Here is a 16,924-nt window from a genome sequence, read left to right on the forward strand (position 1 = left end):
CATCTACTTCTCAAGATTTTTATAGACACAGAAACTACAAAATGTTCAATACAAACTGCTCTATTAATTCATGAAATATTCACAGAGCACTGTTCTAAGCACTGGGAAGTCAGCAGTGAACAAACAGAGACAAAAGTCTCTGCCCTTATGAGAAAAGACATGTGATAAATGAGCAAACAAATAACAATGTCTGGTCGTAAAAAAGTGTTATGAATTCAAAAAAGAAAAAGGGATGAGAGTGAACCAGAATGCAAGTTGGGAAGGTCCAAGGGTGGTCAAGGAAAGCATCTCTGAAGTGCCTTTGGGGAAGAGGAACAGACGGAGTGCAGGGAAGGTTTCCTGAGAGATCTCTGGTTACCAACGCTCTTACAATACTGTTCTACTTCACCAACACAAAGGATCACGGGCAGGGTTACTACAATGCGTTTTGTTTTTCCCTTACATCCCATTTTAAATTTGAATCTTAATGAGCTAGAAACTTATCCTTCTGCTTCTAAGACTAAAAAGATAGCTATTCTGTATGCTGGTAAGAATTTGCTATTATCAAATATTATGTCTGAGTGTCCTGAACAGGACAAATGCCCTGCTTTTTAATTATCAGAAAAAATAATGAAGAATATCCTAAAGCAGAGGCAACAAAAAAATAAATTAAACATCAAAATTAAAAACTTCTGTGCATTAAAAAACACTATAAGCAGGATTGAAAAGGCAACCCACAAAATTGAAAACAGTATCTGCAAATCATGTATCTGATAAGGAGTTAATATCCAGGATATATACAAAATGACAACTCAACAACAAAAACCCAATTAAAAAATTAACAAACAGCCTGAATGGACACTTCTACAAAAAAGATTAACTGAACAGCCAAGGAAAACAGGAAAAGATACTCAACATCACAAATCATTGAAGAAATGGAAATAAAAATGATGAAATACCACTTCAAACCTGAATAAAATAATAAAATAGCCATTAGCAAAACAAAAAACAGAAAGTATCAAGTGTTGGTAATGATGTGGAGAAATGGAACCCTGTGCACTATGGAAAATATTATGTGTTCCTTCAAAAAAACTTAAAAATAGAATTATCATATGATCCAACAATTCCAGTTCTGGGAATATACCCCAAAAGGATTGAAAGCAAGAACTCAAAGATGTTATTTGTACCCCATGTTCATAGCAGTATTATTTACAACAGTCAAAAGATGGAAGCAACCCAGTGTCCATCCACAAACGAATGGATAAACAAAATGTAGTATATACATACAATGGGATACTATTTAGTCTTAAAAAGGAAGGAACTTCTGATACATGCTATAACATGGATATCCCTTGAAGAGATTATGTTAACTGAAATAAGCCAGTCACAAAAGGACAAATGATGCAAGATTCTACTTGCATGAGGAACTGACAGTAGAAGTCAAATTCATACAAACAAACAGGAGAATGAGAATGGTGGTTGCTAAGGGTCAAGAAAATAGGGGAATGGGGAATTACTGTTTAATGGGTATAGGAATTGTAGTATGGAAAGATGAAAAATGTCTGGAGATACATATACTGTGTTCACTACTTAATGCCACTGAACTAGACACTTAAAAATGGTTAAAATGGTGAAATTTATTTGTGTATATTTTACCACCCCCAAATAAAAAAAGTACCCTAAAGTCCATTTTTATAACAATTGACTGATATACAAGAATACCTTTAACATGTACAGATATGATGAGGTTAAAAATCAGCTTGCTGCCCTGGCTGGTGTAGCTCAGTGGATGGAGCGCAGGCTGCGAACCAAAGGGTCACTGGTTCAATTCCCGGTCAGGGCACATGCCTGGGTTGTGGGCCAGGTCCCCAGTGGGGGCCAAGTGAGAAGCAGCTACACATTGATGTTTCTCTCCCTCTCTTTCTCCCTCCCTTCCTTCCCTTCTCTCTAAAAATAAATTAAAAAATTTAAAAAAACCCTGCTTGCTTGTTATAGAAAAGGTATTTTTGGGGTTGTTGCTTTTTTCTTCTTTCTTTTTGTTATTGTATTTTGTTCCATTAACATTTATCCCCGACACAAAAAATGGAAAAAAGCATTCTGTTTCTAGAAAACAATGTATTTCTATTCTGTAAGTTTTCTTTGCCAATAATTTTTCAGAATAAAAAGAAAGACTCAAATAAAGCTGGGAGGGGATAATGGGGGCAAAAGGTGAAGAGTTTGCAGGAACAACTACAAAGGACACATGGACAAAACCAAGGGCAGGTGGAATCAGGGGAGGAAGGTGGGGATGGCTGCGGTGTGGGGGAGAGGTGAGGGGAAAAGGCAGAAAGCTGTACTTGAACAACAATAAAATTTAAAAGTATTTTTTTAAAAATGAGCACCAACATCTAGGAATCTAGGAATGCCGAAAGTGTGATTTTTTAAAACATTATTTCATAATTATCATGATACTAAATTTTCAACATATTTGGTTTCAAAAAATTAACATTTGGGAAACTTTAATATATTCGGATTTATTTTCATTGATTATAAGGCCCTTAACTCTATTTCCCTAATATATTTATTTTGATGTCATAAACATAAACAGAGACTCAACTCTTGATGTCTCCTGTACATTATAATCTTTTAGACTTCAAAATGGGACTGAGAAAATACTAAATATCAAATTCTGGTAAAATTAATCTTCAGGGTGGTTTTTATTAAGGCAGAACTTGCCAGAAACTGTAAATGTTCACTAGTATTCACTTGCAAAAAGCATATTCATATCAGAACTTTTTAAAATATCAAGTTCATTGGCCACAACTTGCTTATATTTTTGTAGCCAACAAAACAGACTTAATACCCAAAATTTTATATTATTAGTATTGTTTCTTTTATTTAATGTCATAATAATTGACTTTTGCAAGTTATTTATCTTTATTCTACAATTCAAAAAAAATCAGTCCTTTATCCTGAAGAGATTCATCTCTTGGATATTCATAAAATACCCCCATATATAATACTTGGAAATAATGGATTATATGAGAATATTACATTGAACAACTACTTCAGTGCACATAGAAATTTTTAGTATGCAGGGTTGAGTTTGTATAATGATCAAAGAATGCCTTCTTTATCTATGAATATTGTCTAGGTGATGCCATAGAATCCAATGGCTTTAAATTATCACCCAAATGCCGATGGTTACCAAATCTCCAGCCTTGCATTCTTATGTCAATCCGAATTTACTTCCCAATTGTCTATTCAACATCTCCTACTTGGGTGTTAGTAGGTATTTCAAACTTGACATGTCCAAAACGCACTCTTGATTTCTGCCCTGCCTTCTACTCCTGCCCCAAGTCTTTTTCCCAGCTCAGTCTTTACTATTTTAGTGTAAGGCAGTTCTATTTTACTAGAGCCGCACAGCCAAAATCTAGAAGACATTTTTGATCACTCTTTTCATACATTATATATCTACTCAACCCATCAGCAAATCCTTCCAAATATATCCATAATCATCACTTCCAGTGCCCACATCCTCACCCAGGTCTCCACCATCTCTTATGCTTACAGAATCACACAGGAAGAGTGATTCTGTTAAAACATAAATGTACCCATCTTCCCAAAATCCTCCAATGGTTTTCCCTCTTCCTCAGTTTAAAGATTATAAAGACTTTACACCATCTGGCTCCTAACCGCTTCTCTGACCCTCTTATTTATGACTTTCCTACTTTTTACACTAAAATAACATCCTTATTTTTAATACCCAAACACATTAAGTATACTTCCATTTTAAGGAGTTTGCACCTGGCTGTTTTCTTCTGACTGGACCATTATTCTACCACATACACGCCCAACTAACACCTTAGCATCCCTCGTTTGAAATAGCACTACCCAACCTCAATCACTCTCAATCCCCTTACCATGAGCTAAAGGAAAAACCACTAGCTTCTACAGCAGTTTAGTTAATGCCAACTATTAAGCAAAGAATATAATCCTGTAATTAATTATAACAGGTGCAAACAACTCCACACTTCCATGTATTTCCACATCTCAATATTCACTGCATTTATGCTACTACTTATGAAACTGTATCTTACTCACAAAACTACAAAAGCAAAGATCAGTTTCTTTCAGTGCAATTTACTAGCATCTGGTATTATAGGTAAAATTTCCTGAGCATTTAATATGTAGCAGGCACTGTTCTAAGTGCTTTAAATGCATTAACTCATGTAACACTTACAAAGAAGGGATTAAAAACCATCTTTATTCATCCCCATTACATAAATAAGTAAAAGACATAGATGGGATAAGTTACTTGCCCGGGGTTATAGAGGTAGTAAGTGGTAAAGCCAGGAGTCAAACCAGCTCCAGACCCTCATCCTATACTACACTTTAGCTGGCTAATGAGATAGAGTGCCACGGGGAGAAGGCTTAGTTAATGTAATTAGAGAAAGACTGGGGAGGTCTTTGAAAACTCAATGATGTAGAATTCAGTTAAGTGACTAATGTCAGTGAAGAGTGTTACGAGCCTAAAAAATAGAAAACAGAAATGGACTAAAACAGGAATAAGCTGGAAGGAAGGGGAGAGAGTCAAAGGGCCATAAAAGTCAGAGCGCTAAATTAGCAGAGAAGTGTTAGGAAATAGGGTAAAAGAGATGGAGAAGGTCTGCATGTGGGGGCGTTTAGGACTCTGGTCAGGAGTTGGGTTTGATTTCAACAATGGAAAGGAACCTTAAACAAGGGAGTGCTTGAAAGTCCTAACCTGAAAGTTACTATTGAGGATTCAAAGAATTACTCCTCTTCACTCAGAAGGACCCCATGATCTTTTGGGAGAGAAATAAGGTTTGTTACTACTGCTCTCAGGGAGGTGATAAATGGAATGATAAGACAGGACCACATGACCCTGACTAAATTCACTGCAACAGATGGCAATGTTGAGCCGAGGTAGCAAGACCATCCTTTGTAAAACAGTGTAACTTAGCAGTAGCTACAATGTTACAGTGCCAAATACAAACAAACACAGCTGATGGATCACCAAGTGCTCCATGCCACTTCCGTGGGATAAAAAGGAGAGAAGAAAATCCAGCAGAACAAAGAAACCAATCACTTCAGCAACTCCTGAAGCTTTTTAGGGAACAACCGTGGCTGCAGATACCACTGTTAAAGCACTTCCTAGGACATTCTTCACAAGTGCATATTTAAGAAAATGATACTCTAAAAACTATCAAAGGGATCACAGTAGACCTAATAAATGGCATATTCTGACATCTACATGCATAGCACAGGAACTGTATTAGGAAATGTATCCAAGCTCTATCACCAGTTGTTACAGTGAACGTGGAAATGTAATTTAATTTCTAAGGGCCTCTGTTTCCTTATTTGTAAAATGTGAGAATAGGATAAGATGAATTTCAATTCTTAAATACACAAGCACCCCACCTCCCCCCTTACCCCTGCCATGGCTCTTCACTTAGTAGTACAAAAACAAAGATTAGAAAAACAGTTAAGCAATTCTGGAATGGCCTGGCATTATATTGCCAATATATATTGAAATGCAGATGTAAAAATAAGCAAATAATATGTTTCAGTATTTTAATAAGCAGATTGACAAGTATAATAAAATCAAATCAATATGTAACTGAAAGGGGCAAAAGTAACTGGAGTTTTTGGGCTAGATGCCAAATGTTTATGTATACAGATTACAAACCAACTTGTATGTTACATTTTGAGAATACATATATATATATGGAGCATTAGGTAGAAATATAACAAGCATATAAAACAAAACTCTGGACTTCATACTAGGAGGCTTGCGTTCTAACTGGCTCTTCAATTACTCTCTACAGCATCAATTATCTGTGTCTCAGTTTTATTCACTATAAAATTATACGACGAGATGACCTTCCAGTCCTTAAATTCTAATATGACCTCATAGGACATGATTTAGAATGTCTTGTATCAAGACAGTTTAGACATACGAATGGGTAGTCAATGAAAGCTACGTTGGACATCAGTCAGTATTTGACATGATACTTCATGTTACATATAGAGTTATATTATATATCTTTATTTCAGTGCTTTTTATAGGATTCTATGCTTTAATCATTTTCATGCTGAGATATAAAAAGAATGTCTCATACACCCTTTCAAACCAAGTATTTAAGTTAAAAAAATGGGGACTATCGAAATTATCTCTAATTGATATTACTTCTTCCATGAAACAGGATAAATTTTTTAAAAATTAGGTAAATCTATCAACCAAAATCAAACACCTAAAAACTTATGAGTGTTCATCCTTACCTGATGAAGAACTTCCAGAGTAACAGGGTAAAAGAGGTTTTCAATAATTATTCGGAGCACAGGGCTCTGCCCAGGTAGGACTGTTCCTTCATTGGTCAGAGCTCCAGGAAGAGCCAGACTTCCTGACTGGACAGCACTGACGGCCTGCAGTGCAGCTTGAGCTCTCTGCGTAACAATCCAAAATGAGAACTTCTGGTTACACATAAGCATTCTATGAATCCTAGAAATCAGTTAACATAGAGCAATATGAAGTAATATAGTTAAATAAAAATATACATATCTACTTTTTCTGGATGCACATAAATTTACAATCAGTAAAGAGTCAAAAGACTTGCTTTCTTATCACAATGGCACAAAGTGTAAGGAAGTTGCTTAGATTTACCTGAAGAAATGAAAAAAGTATACAGCAAAAAAAGAAGAAACTTAGATATGGTTTTAATTCAAAAATTTTAAATGACAACAGAAAAAAAAGGCAATATGAAAGTAGTATTAAAGACCACTTAAAAACCATTCAAGTCCCCTTCTTTTTCTCTCCCTGAACAACTTTGAATTCTAAAGGCTATGGGGAAAAAGATCTCATGGACATGGATATCAGTGTGGTGACTGCAGGGGAGAGAGGAATGTAAGGGGACTATTAGTAAAATGGAAAAAAATACAATAAGGATTAAATTAAAAAATAAAGCCTTTGGGTGGCATATGATGAATTTAAGTATGGGGGAGAGGAGCAGTGGTTCAGTGAGGTAAGGAAGGCAACCCTATAATATAAGAAGGCATCCTGACACAGAGCAGCAGGGCCTGAGCAATAGAGGAAAGCATCCATATAGTTGAGCTTCCTAGCAGGGGGAACCTGAGTCCAAACAAGGTAAGAAAGGTATCTCTATTCAGGGGTGGCTCACTGCTAGATATCAGAACCTGAGGAGCATGAGAAAGGTAAGGAAGGCATCTAGAGGAGAGTAACCTGTCCAGGAGTGTCAGAGGCCAAGGAGAGTCAGTAAGGGTCCAGATGGGACGTGCAGCCAATATGGTAATGCCAGTCTGCATATGGTGAACAAGAGGTTTATGAGGGCCTGAGTGGGGTAAAAAGGTACTAATAGGGAAACAGCCTTGCATGGGACATTAGAGCCCAAGCAGGTGAAGACAGACAAATTTCTAAATATCATGCTTCACTAAAAGAAACCATCGTGCTCTAAAAAATGTTTAGTTCCACATGTGGAGTAAGCAAAGCAGATGAACATATAACATTTATTTATTTATTTATTCATTCATTCATTTATTTATTTATTTTTACTACAATGCAAAGAAGTGTTTGAAGAATGATAGGAAGATGCCAAAAGGACCCCTAAGGGGGTCCTACTGGCTAAATATAGGACAATTTGAAAATCACAATAATAACGATTCTAACAAACACTGGGTTGGCCAAAAAGTTTGGTTTTTCCCATAAGATGGCTTTAGTAGCACTCAGTTGTCTTTAACTTCATTTGAAACAATTTTGTTAAGACTGTATTGTGACAGCTGTCCAATCAGTGTGTATATAAAACAAAATCTTCTCAAAATTGGTGAATTTTTGTGTACCATTTCAATACTGAAAATGGAAGAAAAGCAACATTTTTGGCATATTATGCTTTATTATTTCACAAAAGGTAAAAACATAACTGAAATGCAAAAAAAGATTTGTGCAGTGTATGGAAAGGTGCTATAACTGATTGAACATATCAAAAGTGGTATGTGAAGTTTCATGCTGGAGATTTCTTGCTGGACAATGCTCCACAGTAGGGTAGATAAGCTGAAGTTGATAGCAATCAAATTGAGACATTAACTGAGAATGTTGATTAACATTACACCACATGATAGATAGACGACATACTCCAAATATCCAAATCAATCAAGTTATTGGTGAAAATGAAAAATGTGTCTTTTATTTTAGAGAAAAACCATACAGACTTTTTGGCCAACCCAATAATGGCCTATCAAATAAAACAGGAAACCTTGAGTTCATACTGATAAAAACTGACAGCTGGTAAGGAACAGTGTACTTATATTGCTTTAAAGCACCTTCCCCCAAATACTCTTCTTTCTCCCTTTGTAAGTCCCAACTTTACAGTGGCGCAGCCAGGCAACCCCAGCCTAGCCAAATGACCAAAGAGCACATCACCAGTAATGCAAGAAACTGAATTATGTCCCATCTGATATGACGCAATGAAAAGAAAGGACAAAACTTCTATGATGTTCCTGTCAAAGATATATTACACTGAACCTAATCACAAGAAAACATCAGACAAACTCAAACTGAGGAACATCCTAAAAGATAAACTGCCTGTACCTTTCAAGTGTCAAAGTCTTGAGAGTAAAAGAAAAACTGAAGAACTGTGTGAGATTAAAGGAGAATAAGAAAAATGTGACTTCTAAACAGAAGATGTGATTTGGAATAATATTCGTTTTGCTCTAATAAACATTATGGGACTACTGGCAAAACTTGAATAGGAACTGAGAATTGGAGGGAACTAATGTATCAATATTAATTTCCAATTTTTAAAAAATCCTCACCCAAGGACATGCTTATTGATTTTAGAGAGGGGGGAAGAGAGGAAGAAAAACATGATGTGAGAGAGAAACAACAATCACTTGTTTTTCGTACATGCCCTGACTAGGTACCAAACCTGTAACCCAGGAATGTGCCCTGCCCAAGAATTGAACCTGTGACCTTTCGGTTTGGGGGATGAAGCCTAACCAATTGGGCCACACCAGCCAAGGCTTAATTTCCTAATGTTGACCTGTATCCTGGCTGTGTAGGAAAACGTCTCTGTAGGGAAAAAAAACCACGCTAACTGTTATTAGACAATGAAGACAGACCAGATTAGCAATTAATTTTCAAATGCCTCAAGAAATCAGAAGTCATTTGTATTGTATTGGCAATGCTTTTCTAATTTTATAATTGTCTCAAATTTTAAAATCATTAAAAAATGAAGTACATGAAGGAGGGAAAATTGGAGGAAAAAAGCATGGTTGATGATCACTGAAATTAAATGGACATTTTGATCAATCTTTTGTTCCATACTTATTGCTTAAGAATGCTGATAATTAATAAAATGTTTATGCCACAAAATGAAAAACCCAACCACTTTAATGTAGCTCCTTTCATTTTCACATGGTATTACTTGAGATTCTAAAGATCACAGTACTTACGTTGTTTTAAATTAGCATTTCTTATATTTTGTTTTCGTGATTTTAATTTCTACCATCACTCTGTGAGAGAAGTAGTTTTCCAACATTTTGTTGTAACATTGAAATTTAAAGTAAGTATTTTTCTGAAAATTGGCCATCTTTTACTTTCTGTATGCTTAATAGTTGGATTCTATATATACAGCCATGCTGTGCATAATGACATTAAGTCAAGGAAGTACCATGCACACACAATGTATACAATCTTATCAGATAAGATTATAAGGGAGTTGAAAAATTCCTATTGTTTAGTGACATCTTAAAGGTCATAATGTTGTAGTTGTAACATGGTACTCACATGTGGAGATGCTGATATAAACAAACCTAGTGTGCTGGCAGTCATATAAAAGTACAGCACATGCAATTATGTACCAGTACATAATACTGGATAATGATAATAAACATCTATGCTACCTGTTTATCTAGTTTTTGTTATTTTAGAATGTACTCTTTCTATTTATTTTTTGTAAAGTTTGCTCTACAACAGCATGCCATGTTATGCTGGCAGTAGCTTTATATATCTAATGTTTACTGCAGGGGTCCCCAAACCCCGGGGTTAGGAATGAGGCCGCACAGCAGGAGGTGAGGCCAAGCTACAGTGAAGAGTTTGGCTGGCATTACCACCTGAGCTCTGCCCGCTGTTACCCCCACTACCCCTTCGGAGCATTGGTCTTCCATGAAGCCGACTCCTGGTGCCAAAAATGTTGGGGACCGCTGATTTACTGCATCTCTTAACTGCATCATTTTCTCTTGTGCTTGATTTAATCTTATGTTGCTTTATAAATTTAGCGTTACCAAAGTGTACAGTGTTTATAAAGTCGGCACTGGCATACAGTGATGTCCTAGACTTTATATTCGCTTGCTCCTCTCTGACTCATCCAGAGCAACCTCCAGTCCCTACAACTCCGTTCATGATTACTGCCCTATAAAATGTTAAACTGCCCTAATGTTTAACTTTTTTTTACCTTTTATACAGTATTTTTAATTACCTTTTCTATGTTTAGATGCACAAATACTTACCACTGTGTTACCATTATCTATAGTATTTAGTACATGAACAAGCTGTACAGACTTTAACCTAGGAGAAACAGCCTAGGTGTGTTGTAGGCTTACCATCTACGTTTGTGTAAGTGCACCCTGTGATCTTCACACAATGACAAAATCACCTAGATGCATTTCTCAGACATATCCCTGTCGTTAAACGGCAGATGACTGCGCAAGCTTTTTATGCATACCTTTTAACAGCATTTTCATACTATATACAAATTTTTGTTATCAGGTAAAGCACAACTGTCAAACACTCCATGTCCAAAGCATCATCATCTTTGAGAGCACTTTTAATATTTTATATCACTGATTTCTGAAACTATGCTCTTGGAAAGACAATTATATGTGGAACAGTGAGGACCAACATCCCACTTCAAACATGGCAGTTTATGTCAGCTATTTATACTGGGCTCTTCAGTAAGATTTTATGGTTCTACTTTTTACAGCTTTGAAAATTGATTTAGACTTCCAACACTTTGAGCCCATAATTAGGTGAGGGATGGTGGTGGTGTCAATCAATCAAAAAAGACTCAGGACTGACACAGGGGTTAAAATGAGCAGACAGGAATCAAAGCAGTTTTAACTAACTATCGTGCGCACACACACACAGGTTAGCAGAGACATGAAATATAAAATACAATGCTGTCCAACCAAATTTCCTGTGATGATGGAAATATTCACTATCTACACTGTCCAATTTGACAAATCACTAGCCATGTGGCTAGCAAGCACTTGAAATCTGCCTAGTGTAACTGAAGAACTGAGTTTTTTTATTTTGAAATTTGTCTAGGAAAAAGACATCATTTGTCTAGGAAAAGACATCATTTGTCTAGGAAAAAGATGTCAAAAGCGATGATGTATAAGACATCATCATAGTGAGGTTCTAAGTGGAATATGAGTTCCCATTCCTCCCAGATTAGGATGATTAAATCTTATCAAAATTAAGCCTGCACAAACAAAAGTAAACTTAACCTCACTGACTTTATGTCACTGTACCTCCAATAGTTCTATTTCTTCTTTATATTAAGCAATTATCTCTATATATGCTTGCAGCTGCTAGCATTAATGTTTATGTTGTTTCTCTTCACTCTTTCCTCTTTGGCATATCACAGTGGAGAAATACAAAAAGCCATTGTGTATACTGTCCTAATCATTCTGGATTTTTCAATATATTCTATATTAAGTATTTCATTGAGGACTGAGTACAAAGGTCTCTCTGAATATCAGGCATGCAAGAAATGCTTTTGACAGCAAAAATCTGAGAAATTAACACCTGGGGGAAAAACTTTATTCTGTAAGTAACTCTATAGTTTCCATTTTTAATTAGGCAAAAGAACATTTAAGTGAAAAAAAAATGAAAATGAAGCATACTCTCTACTGAGAAAAACAGAAAAGTCAGGAGGAGGAAACGGTAAATGTTTTCTGTGACTCTGACACTAAAAACTGCAATGCAGAATTCCTACTACAGGATAATATTTAAATTTTAGCAACAAACTCTATGGAATGATTAAAACACTAGCTATAAATAAAGGAAATAGTATGATCAAAATACCAACAAATATTTTTATTGAGGCGGGGAGAGGAATATACTTCACGTAGAATTTAAACATGCCTAGATTATGTGAAGACGACATTTCTAAAATTGAGATAGAAATGAGTATACAATAAAATGCACAGATTTTATGTGTTTAGTATGATGACTTTTTAGGGAAATTATTAAAAAAAAAATCCTTCCATAGTCACCTTTTTGAAGATTTATAAACTTCTACCCACAAGGTCAAGAAAAACTGTCTATACAAACAATAACAGCTGCTCTTAATGTAACCATTTCTCAAATGATGTACCTCAAAATATGATATAAATTTTTTGGCCATAATTTTAGTTTAAATCAAGGGACAAAAGTGTTTGATATTCACCTGACCCTCTGGCAAGTATGTCCATAAGCTGGAAAAGAAGTTATGTGCATTGGGATACCTTGTTATTCAGAGAACAAAATAGAGTGAAACAGTAATTTATCAGCTTCCCAGAACTGTCAAAATAAAAGACATCTGAAACATTTTATATATGCAAATAGGCACCTTCAATTTTGAATTCAGCTTTGGTGTAGAACTTTGAATAAAAGAAATTAATATACTTTATGAAACATCAATCCAGAAAAATTATGCAAAAGTAACAAGATATAAAGGGTATTGGGAAGAAATCAAGGCTATCGAAGAATAAACTGGGTCACTTGGGCTGGCTTTGGTTGCCAAGCAACTGGGATTTCTTACTGTTTCCCTTTAGAATAATCCAGCCTTTAAGAGTTTCATTAAATTGTTTATTTCTTCTTCAAGACTTATTCTAACATATTTCGGAATCACACTAATGAGAAAACTGTACAACTTACATAAAAGAAAATTAAAAGCTCTACTGAAAGGAAACAAAATATTACTTCCTCTTCAAAAGGATCAGTAAGCAATATAAATATGTTAATTATCTGAAATTCAATCTATAAAATCAACTCAATTCCAATGATGTATTTCTGGGGGTAGAAGTTATCAAAATAGTTCTAACATATCTGGAGAAATAAACAAAATATATTAACCAGTTAGTTTCATAAGAGAGAGAGTCAAGAATGGGCCTGACTCTGTCATATATTAAGGCACAGGGACACCATTACAGGACTGGAACGGGATGGAACCCAAAAGGTAGTCCAAATGAGACATGTAGTGCACACCATGTGAGCAGCTCTCTCATGAAGGGAGACTGAGGCCATGCAAGCAGAATATTTAGGTATGTCTAACAACTATATATATACATGTTGTAAATAGTCATAGCATGTTTACAGAAAACCAGACCATGACAAAGAACATGTTTGACATATGTGGATAATAGGTTATCAAAAAAAGTAACCAAGGAGAAACAGGTAAATAAAGACCAAAAAAACCCTAACCTTACTCTCTACCCCCAAAATATTTCTAATAAAAGAAAGATTTACATATTAAAATACAAACAACTAAAACATAAAAGTAGGAGAATCCTGGTAAATTTTTTTTTAATTTAGCTAAGCTAGGTCTTTAAGAGTATGGTATTAAAATCAGAAACTATAATACAATCTTTAGAAATTTGTTGCATGAAAATATTTTAAAAACTGTATTACTAGCAGACAAAAACTCCTGAGACAAACTAAAATGGTGGTTGCCAGGGTCTCAGAGAACGGAATGGGAAATTAATGTTTAATGGGTACAGAGATTCAGTTTGAGAAGATGGAAATAAGTTCTCAGGACAGATGGTAGTGACGGGTTGCACAATGTGAATGTACTTACTGCCATTAAACAGTATACTTAAAAATGGCTAAAATGGCCCTGGCTGGTGTGGCTCAGTGGATTGAGCGCTGACCTGAGAACCAAAGGGTCACTGGTTTAATTCCCAGTCAGGGCACAAGCCTGGGTTGCAGGCCAGGTGCCCAGTAGGGGGTATGCAAGAGGCAACCACACACTGATGCTTCTTTCCCTTTCTTTCTTCCTCCCTTCCCCTCTGTCTAAAAATAAGTAAGATCTTTTTAAAAATGGTTAAAATGGTAAAAACCCACATTAACAGAAATCACTATAAATACTTTGTAAGTTAAATAAAAATAAGTAAACAAGAAGATATAATTTCTCACCTATCATATTAACAAAGACAGGAAACTGCTCATACATTATCAGTGGCATCCTAAGTGGGCACATAATCTTTACAGAAAGCAATTGTACAACATATATCAAAATATAAAATATGCATATGCTTAGTCCCAGCAATTTTGCTGCCAGAAATGTAAACTAGTAAGATAATGCTATAAGAATGTTACTGTAATGCTATTTGTAAAAGCCAACATTGGAAATAATCTCAATGTCTATTATTTAAAAATTGGGTAACTTATGGCTGTTCTATAAAAGGGAATATGGTGCATTTAAAAATTATAAACTAATTCTGTATTTGTTCTCATGAAACAATGTATGACAGAGCTTTCAAAACATCAGAGTTCCTTTGGTGTAAAACTATATACATAGATGGTAATATACCTGAATAGTGAAGGGGCATACATCAAAATGTCAGTTATCTTTGGTTAACTAAATTGCTTTTTGTTTTGTTTTCTTAACTTTTCTGAACTGCTTGTTTGAATGTCTTCTCATGAGCATGTACCCCATTTATCATTTATAAGGCAATTTTTCATTTTAAGAAGTCTAGACTATTTAAAAATATCTAATATTTCACTTACTATTAAGTTTATACAGTTTATATATGGCATTAATATCTCCTAGAACAAATTAAGGATTATATATAGGAAATAGCAACTTTAAAAAACTAATGTGGAAAATTATCATTTAAATTCAGCAGCTTGCATTATAAAAACTTTCAACACAGAATGAAAGAGCTGGAGTTCTTTTGCCTAGAGCAAGAGTAAAGGGGCCAAACATACTCTTAACATAATAAAAAAAATGTCTTAAAATGTTACTTGTTTTGCGGATGTTTTCTACCCTTAAGTAACTTCAAATTAGTATTTTAATTATGTACTTAAAAAATCAACCTGGAGTAACACAAGAGATTCAGCATGAACTACACCATAACAAAAGCTGGTAAATAGGTAAGAAATGTTGGTATTCCATGTTCATCTTGAAGTCACAAATCATTTAATGAACACATCTATACTAATTCTTATCAACACCTTAAGTTCAGTTGTTTAACATCACAACAGAAGCATCATAGACTTCTAAGTGCCTTTGTTATATATTCAGTAAAAAGGACTGACTTTTAAAGTTCCTTCTAAATCTAAGATTGTAAGAGATATATAACAATTTAAGCTTTTGCTTTTTTTCTTATGAAAACAGTTTCAAAAAAACCCTAAATTTGCCATTTTTAACATCTTAACCTCAAACTTCATATTTCTAAATAGCTTTATTTTCTGGTATTCAAGCTTTTAGATTAGAATTTACATACACAATCTTTACTAATAAACCATCCTTAAAATTAAAAAACACGCACACCTTTTTTTCCCATCTGAAACACAGAAAATTAATTTTAAGCTATTATACTGTATGCTCTTATAACTTTTTAAAAATGCCATTAATACTTACAGCTTGATTAGGCAGATTGTCAGTCTTAAGTTCTCTGTGATTGGAATACTGAATAAAAATAGGCTGGCTTCGAAGATGAGGAGTAACAGGAGTGTAATAATTCACCATAGTAATAGCAGCTTCCTCGGAAGCCATTTCTAAGAAAGCCTGCAATAAACACAAGAAGGTAAAGTGAAAGCTTGTGTTTTTGAAATATGGCTAAGAACTTTCTGGTCATTCTAGCTTGCTCTAAACTCATTCACTCTCAATCTAAATAATACAGACCCCAAGGGGATGAAAATTTTTTTGCCTCAATGTGTATCACTGATATTAATTGGGAATATTTGAGAAGTTGAGTTCAGTAAAAGATTTGGGATTAAGAAACTGCCAGTTGATTAAATGATTTTGTGTGATTTTTGGTTGTTCTCTTTATGTTTCTCCTAAATCTAGAAATAATTAAAAAGACAAAAACAAATATGTACATTACCACTGTAAATGGATGCTTTCAGAAGCTGGGATTTAACAGTTCTTTCCTAAAAATTCTCTAACAATGATGGGGCATAATGATTTGTTCTTCTTTACCTTTGTATAAAACAGCTGTTTATGAATACAATTAAATAGAGCATTCAGGCACAGAGGCTCTGTTGTTCAAATTAGGAAAATAGAACTTCCTATATTAAGTCAATATTGATCAGTCATTCAAGTGACAGTTTTTGAATATCTGTAATTATTATATTAGTATTAGATATTTGCAGAGTAACACAGGATGATCTAAGAGGGAAAACTCACCTTGGTATTTATAACTTATTTTATATATGGCTTCTTCAGTCTCTCAAGATTCCTGTAACTTCTATTACAGGAACAAGATACTTACAGAGCTTTAAGGTGGCAGGTTCTGCCACCTATCTTAATGGTTAATTAGGAAGATAAAATATAGACATACACTAACCACTATGATACCTCAGAACCACCTTAAGAACATCAGAAATTTAAAATACAGGAAGAATACTGTATCCAAATCAATGCAAATTTCTAGTTAGAAAATTGAGTTATTTTTTTTACTACAACAGAGTATTTAATTGGCAAGCCTATAGTAACCAATTCAAATTACATACAAAACATTTTAATTTATTTATAAAATATGTATTTTAACAACAAAATTTACTGAACACAGCAAATGGTAAAAGTATCTATAAATTGAACTTTCTTTGTTTATAGTTACCTTACTTGGGAAGAGTTTCCATTTGGCAAACATTCCAGGCAAAGAAGTATTAACTTCACAAATGTCAAATATGATGCTTAACTGAATTAATCAAATGTCACAA

The 16,924-nt window shown here is 34.6% G+C and overlaps 1 protein-coding gene across 2 annotated transcripts in view; it reads right to left on the reverse strand.

Moving 5' to 3' along the window:
* The window catches only part of PTBP3 (polypyrimidine tract binding protein 3), a 100,424-nt gene that overhangs the window by 34,264 nt on the left and 49,236 nt on the right, over nucleotides 1-16,924 (reverse strand). For both annotated transcript variants that reach the window (XM_045840168.1, XM_045840167.1), the window contains exons 4-5: nucleotides 15,621-15,767; nucleotides 6,262-6,426 (exon numbers count right to left, since the gene is read on the reverse strand). In XM_045840168.1, coding sequence (XP_045696124.1) covers nucleotides 6,262-6,426; nucleotides 15,621-15,767 — 312 coding nt within the window. The remainder of the gene's footprint in view (nucleotides 1-6,261; nucleotides 6,427-15,620; nucleotides 15,768-16,924) is intronic.

This window comes from Phyllostomus hastatus, unplaced genomic scaffold, assembly GCF_019186645.2.
Source record: "Phyllostomus hastatus isolate PE091 unplaced genomic scaffold, TTU_PhHast_1.1 phas_contig_34, whole genome shotgun sequence".
NCBI classification, from domain to species: domain Eukaryota; kingdom Metazoa; phylum Chordata; class Mammalia; order Chiroptera; family Phyllostomidae; genus Phyllostomus; species Phyllostomus hastatus.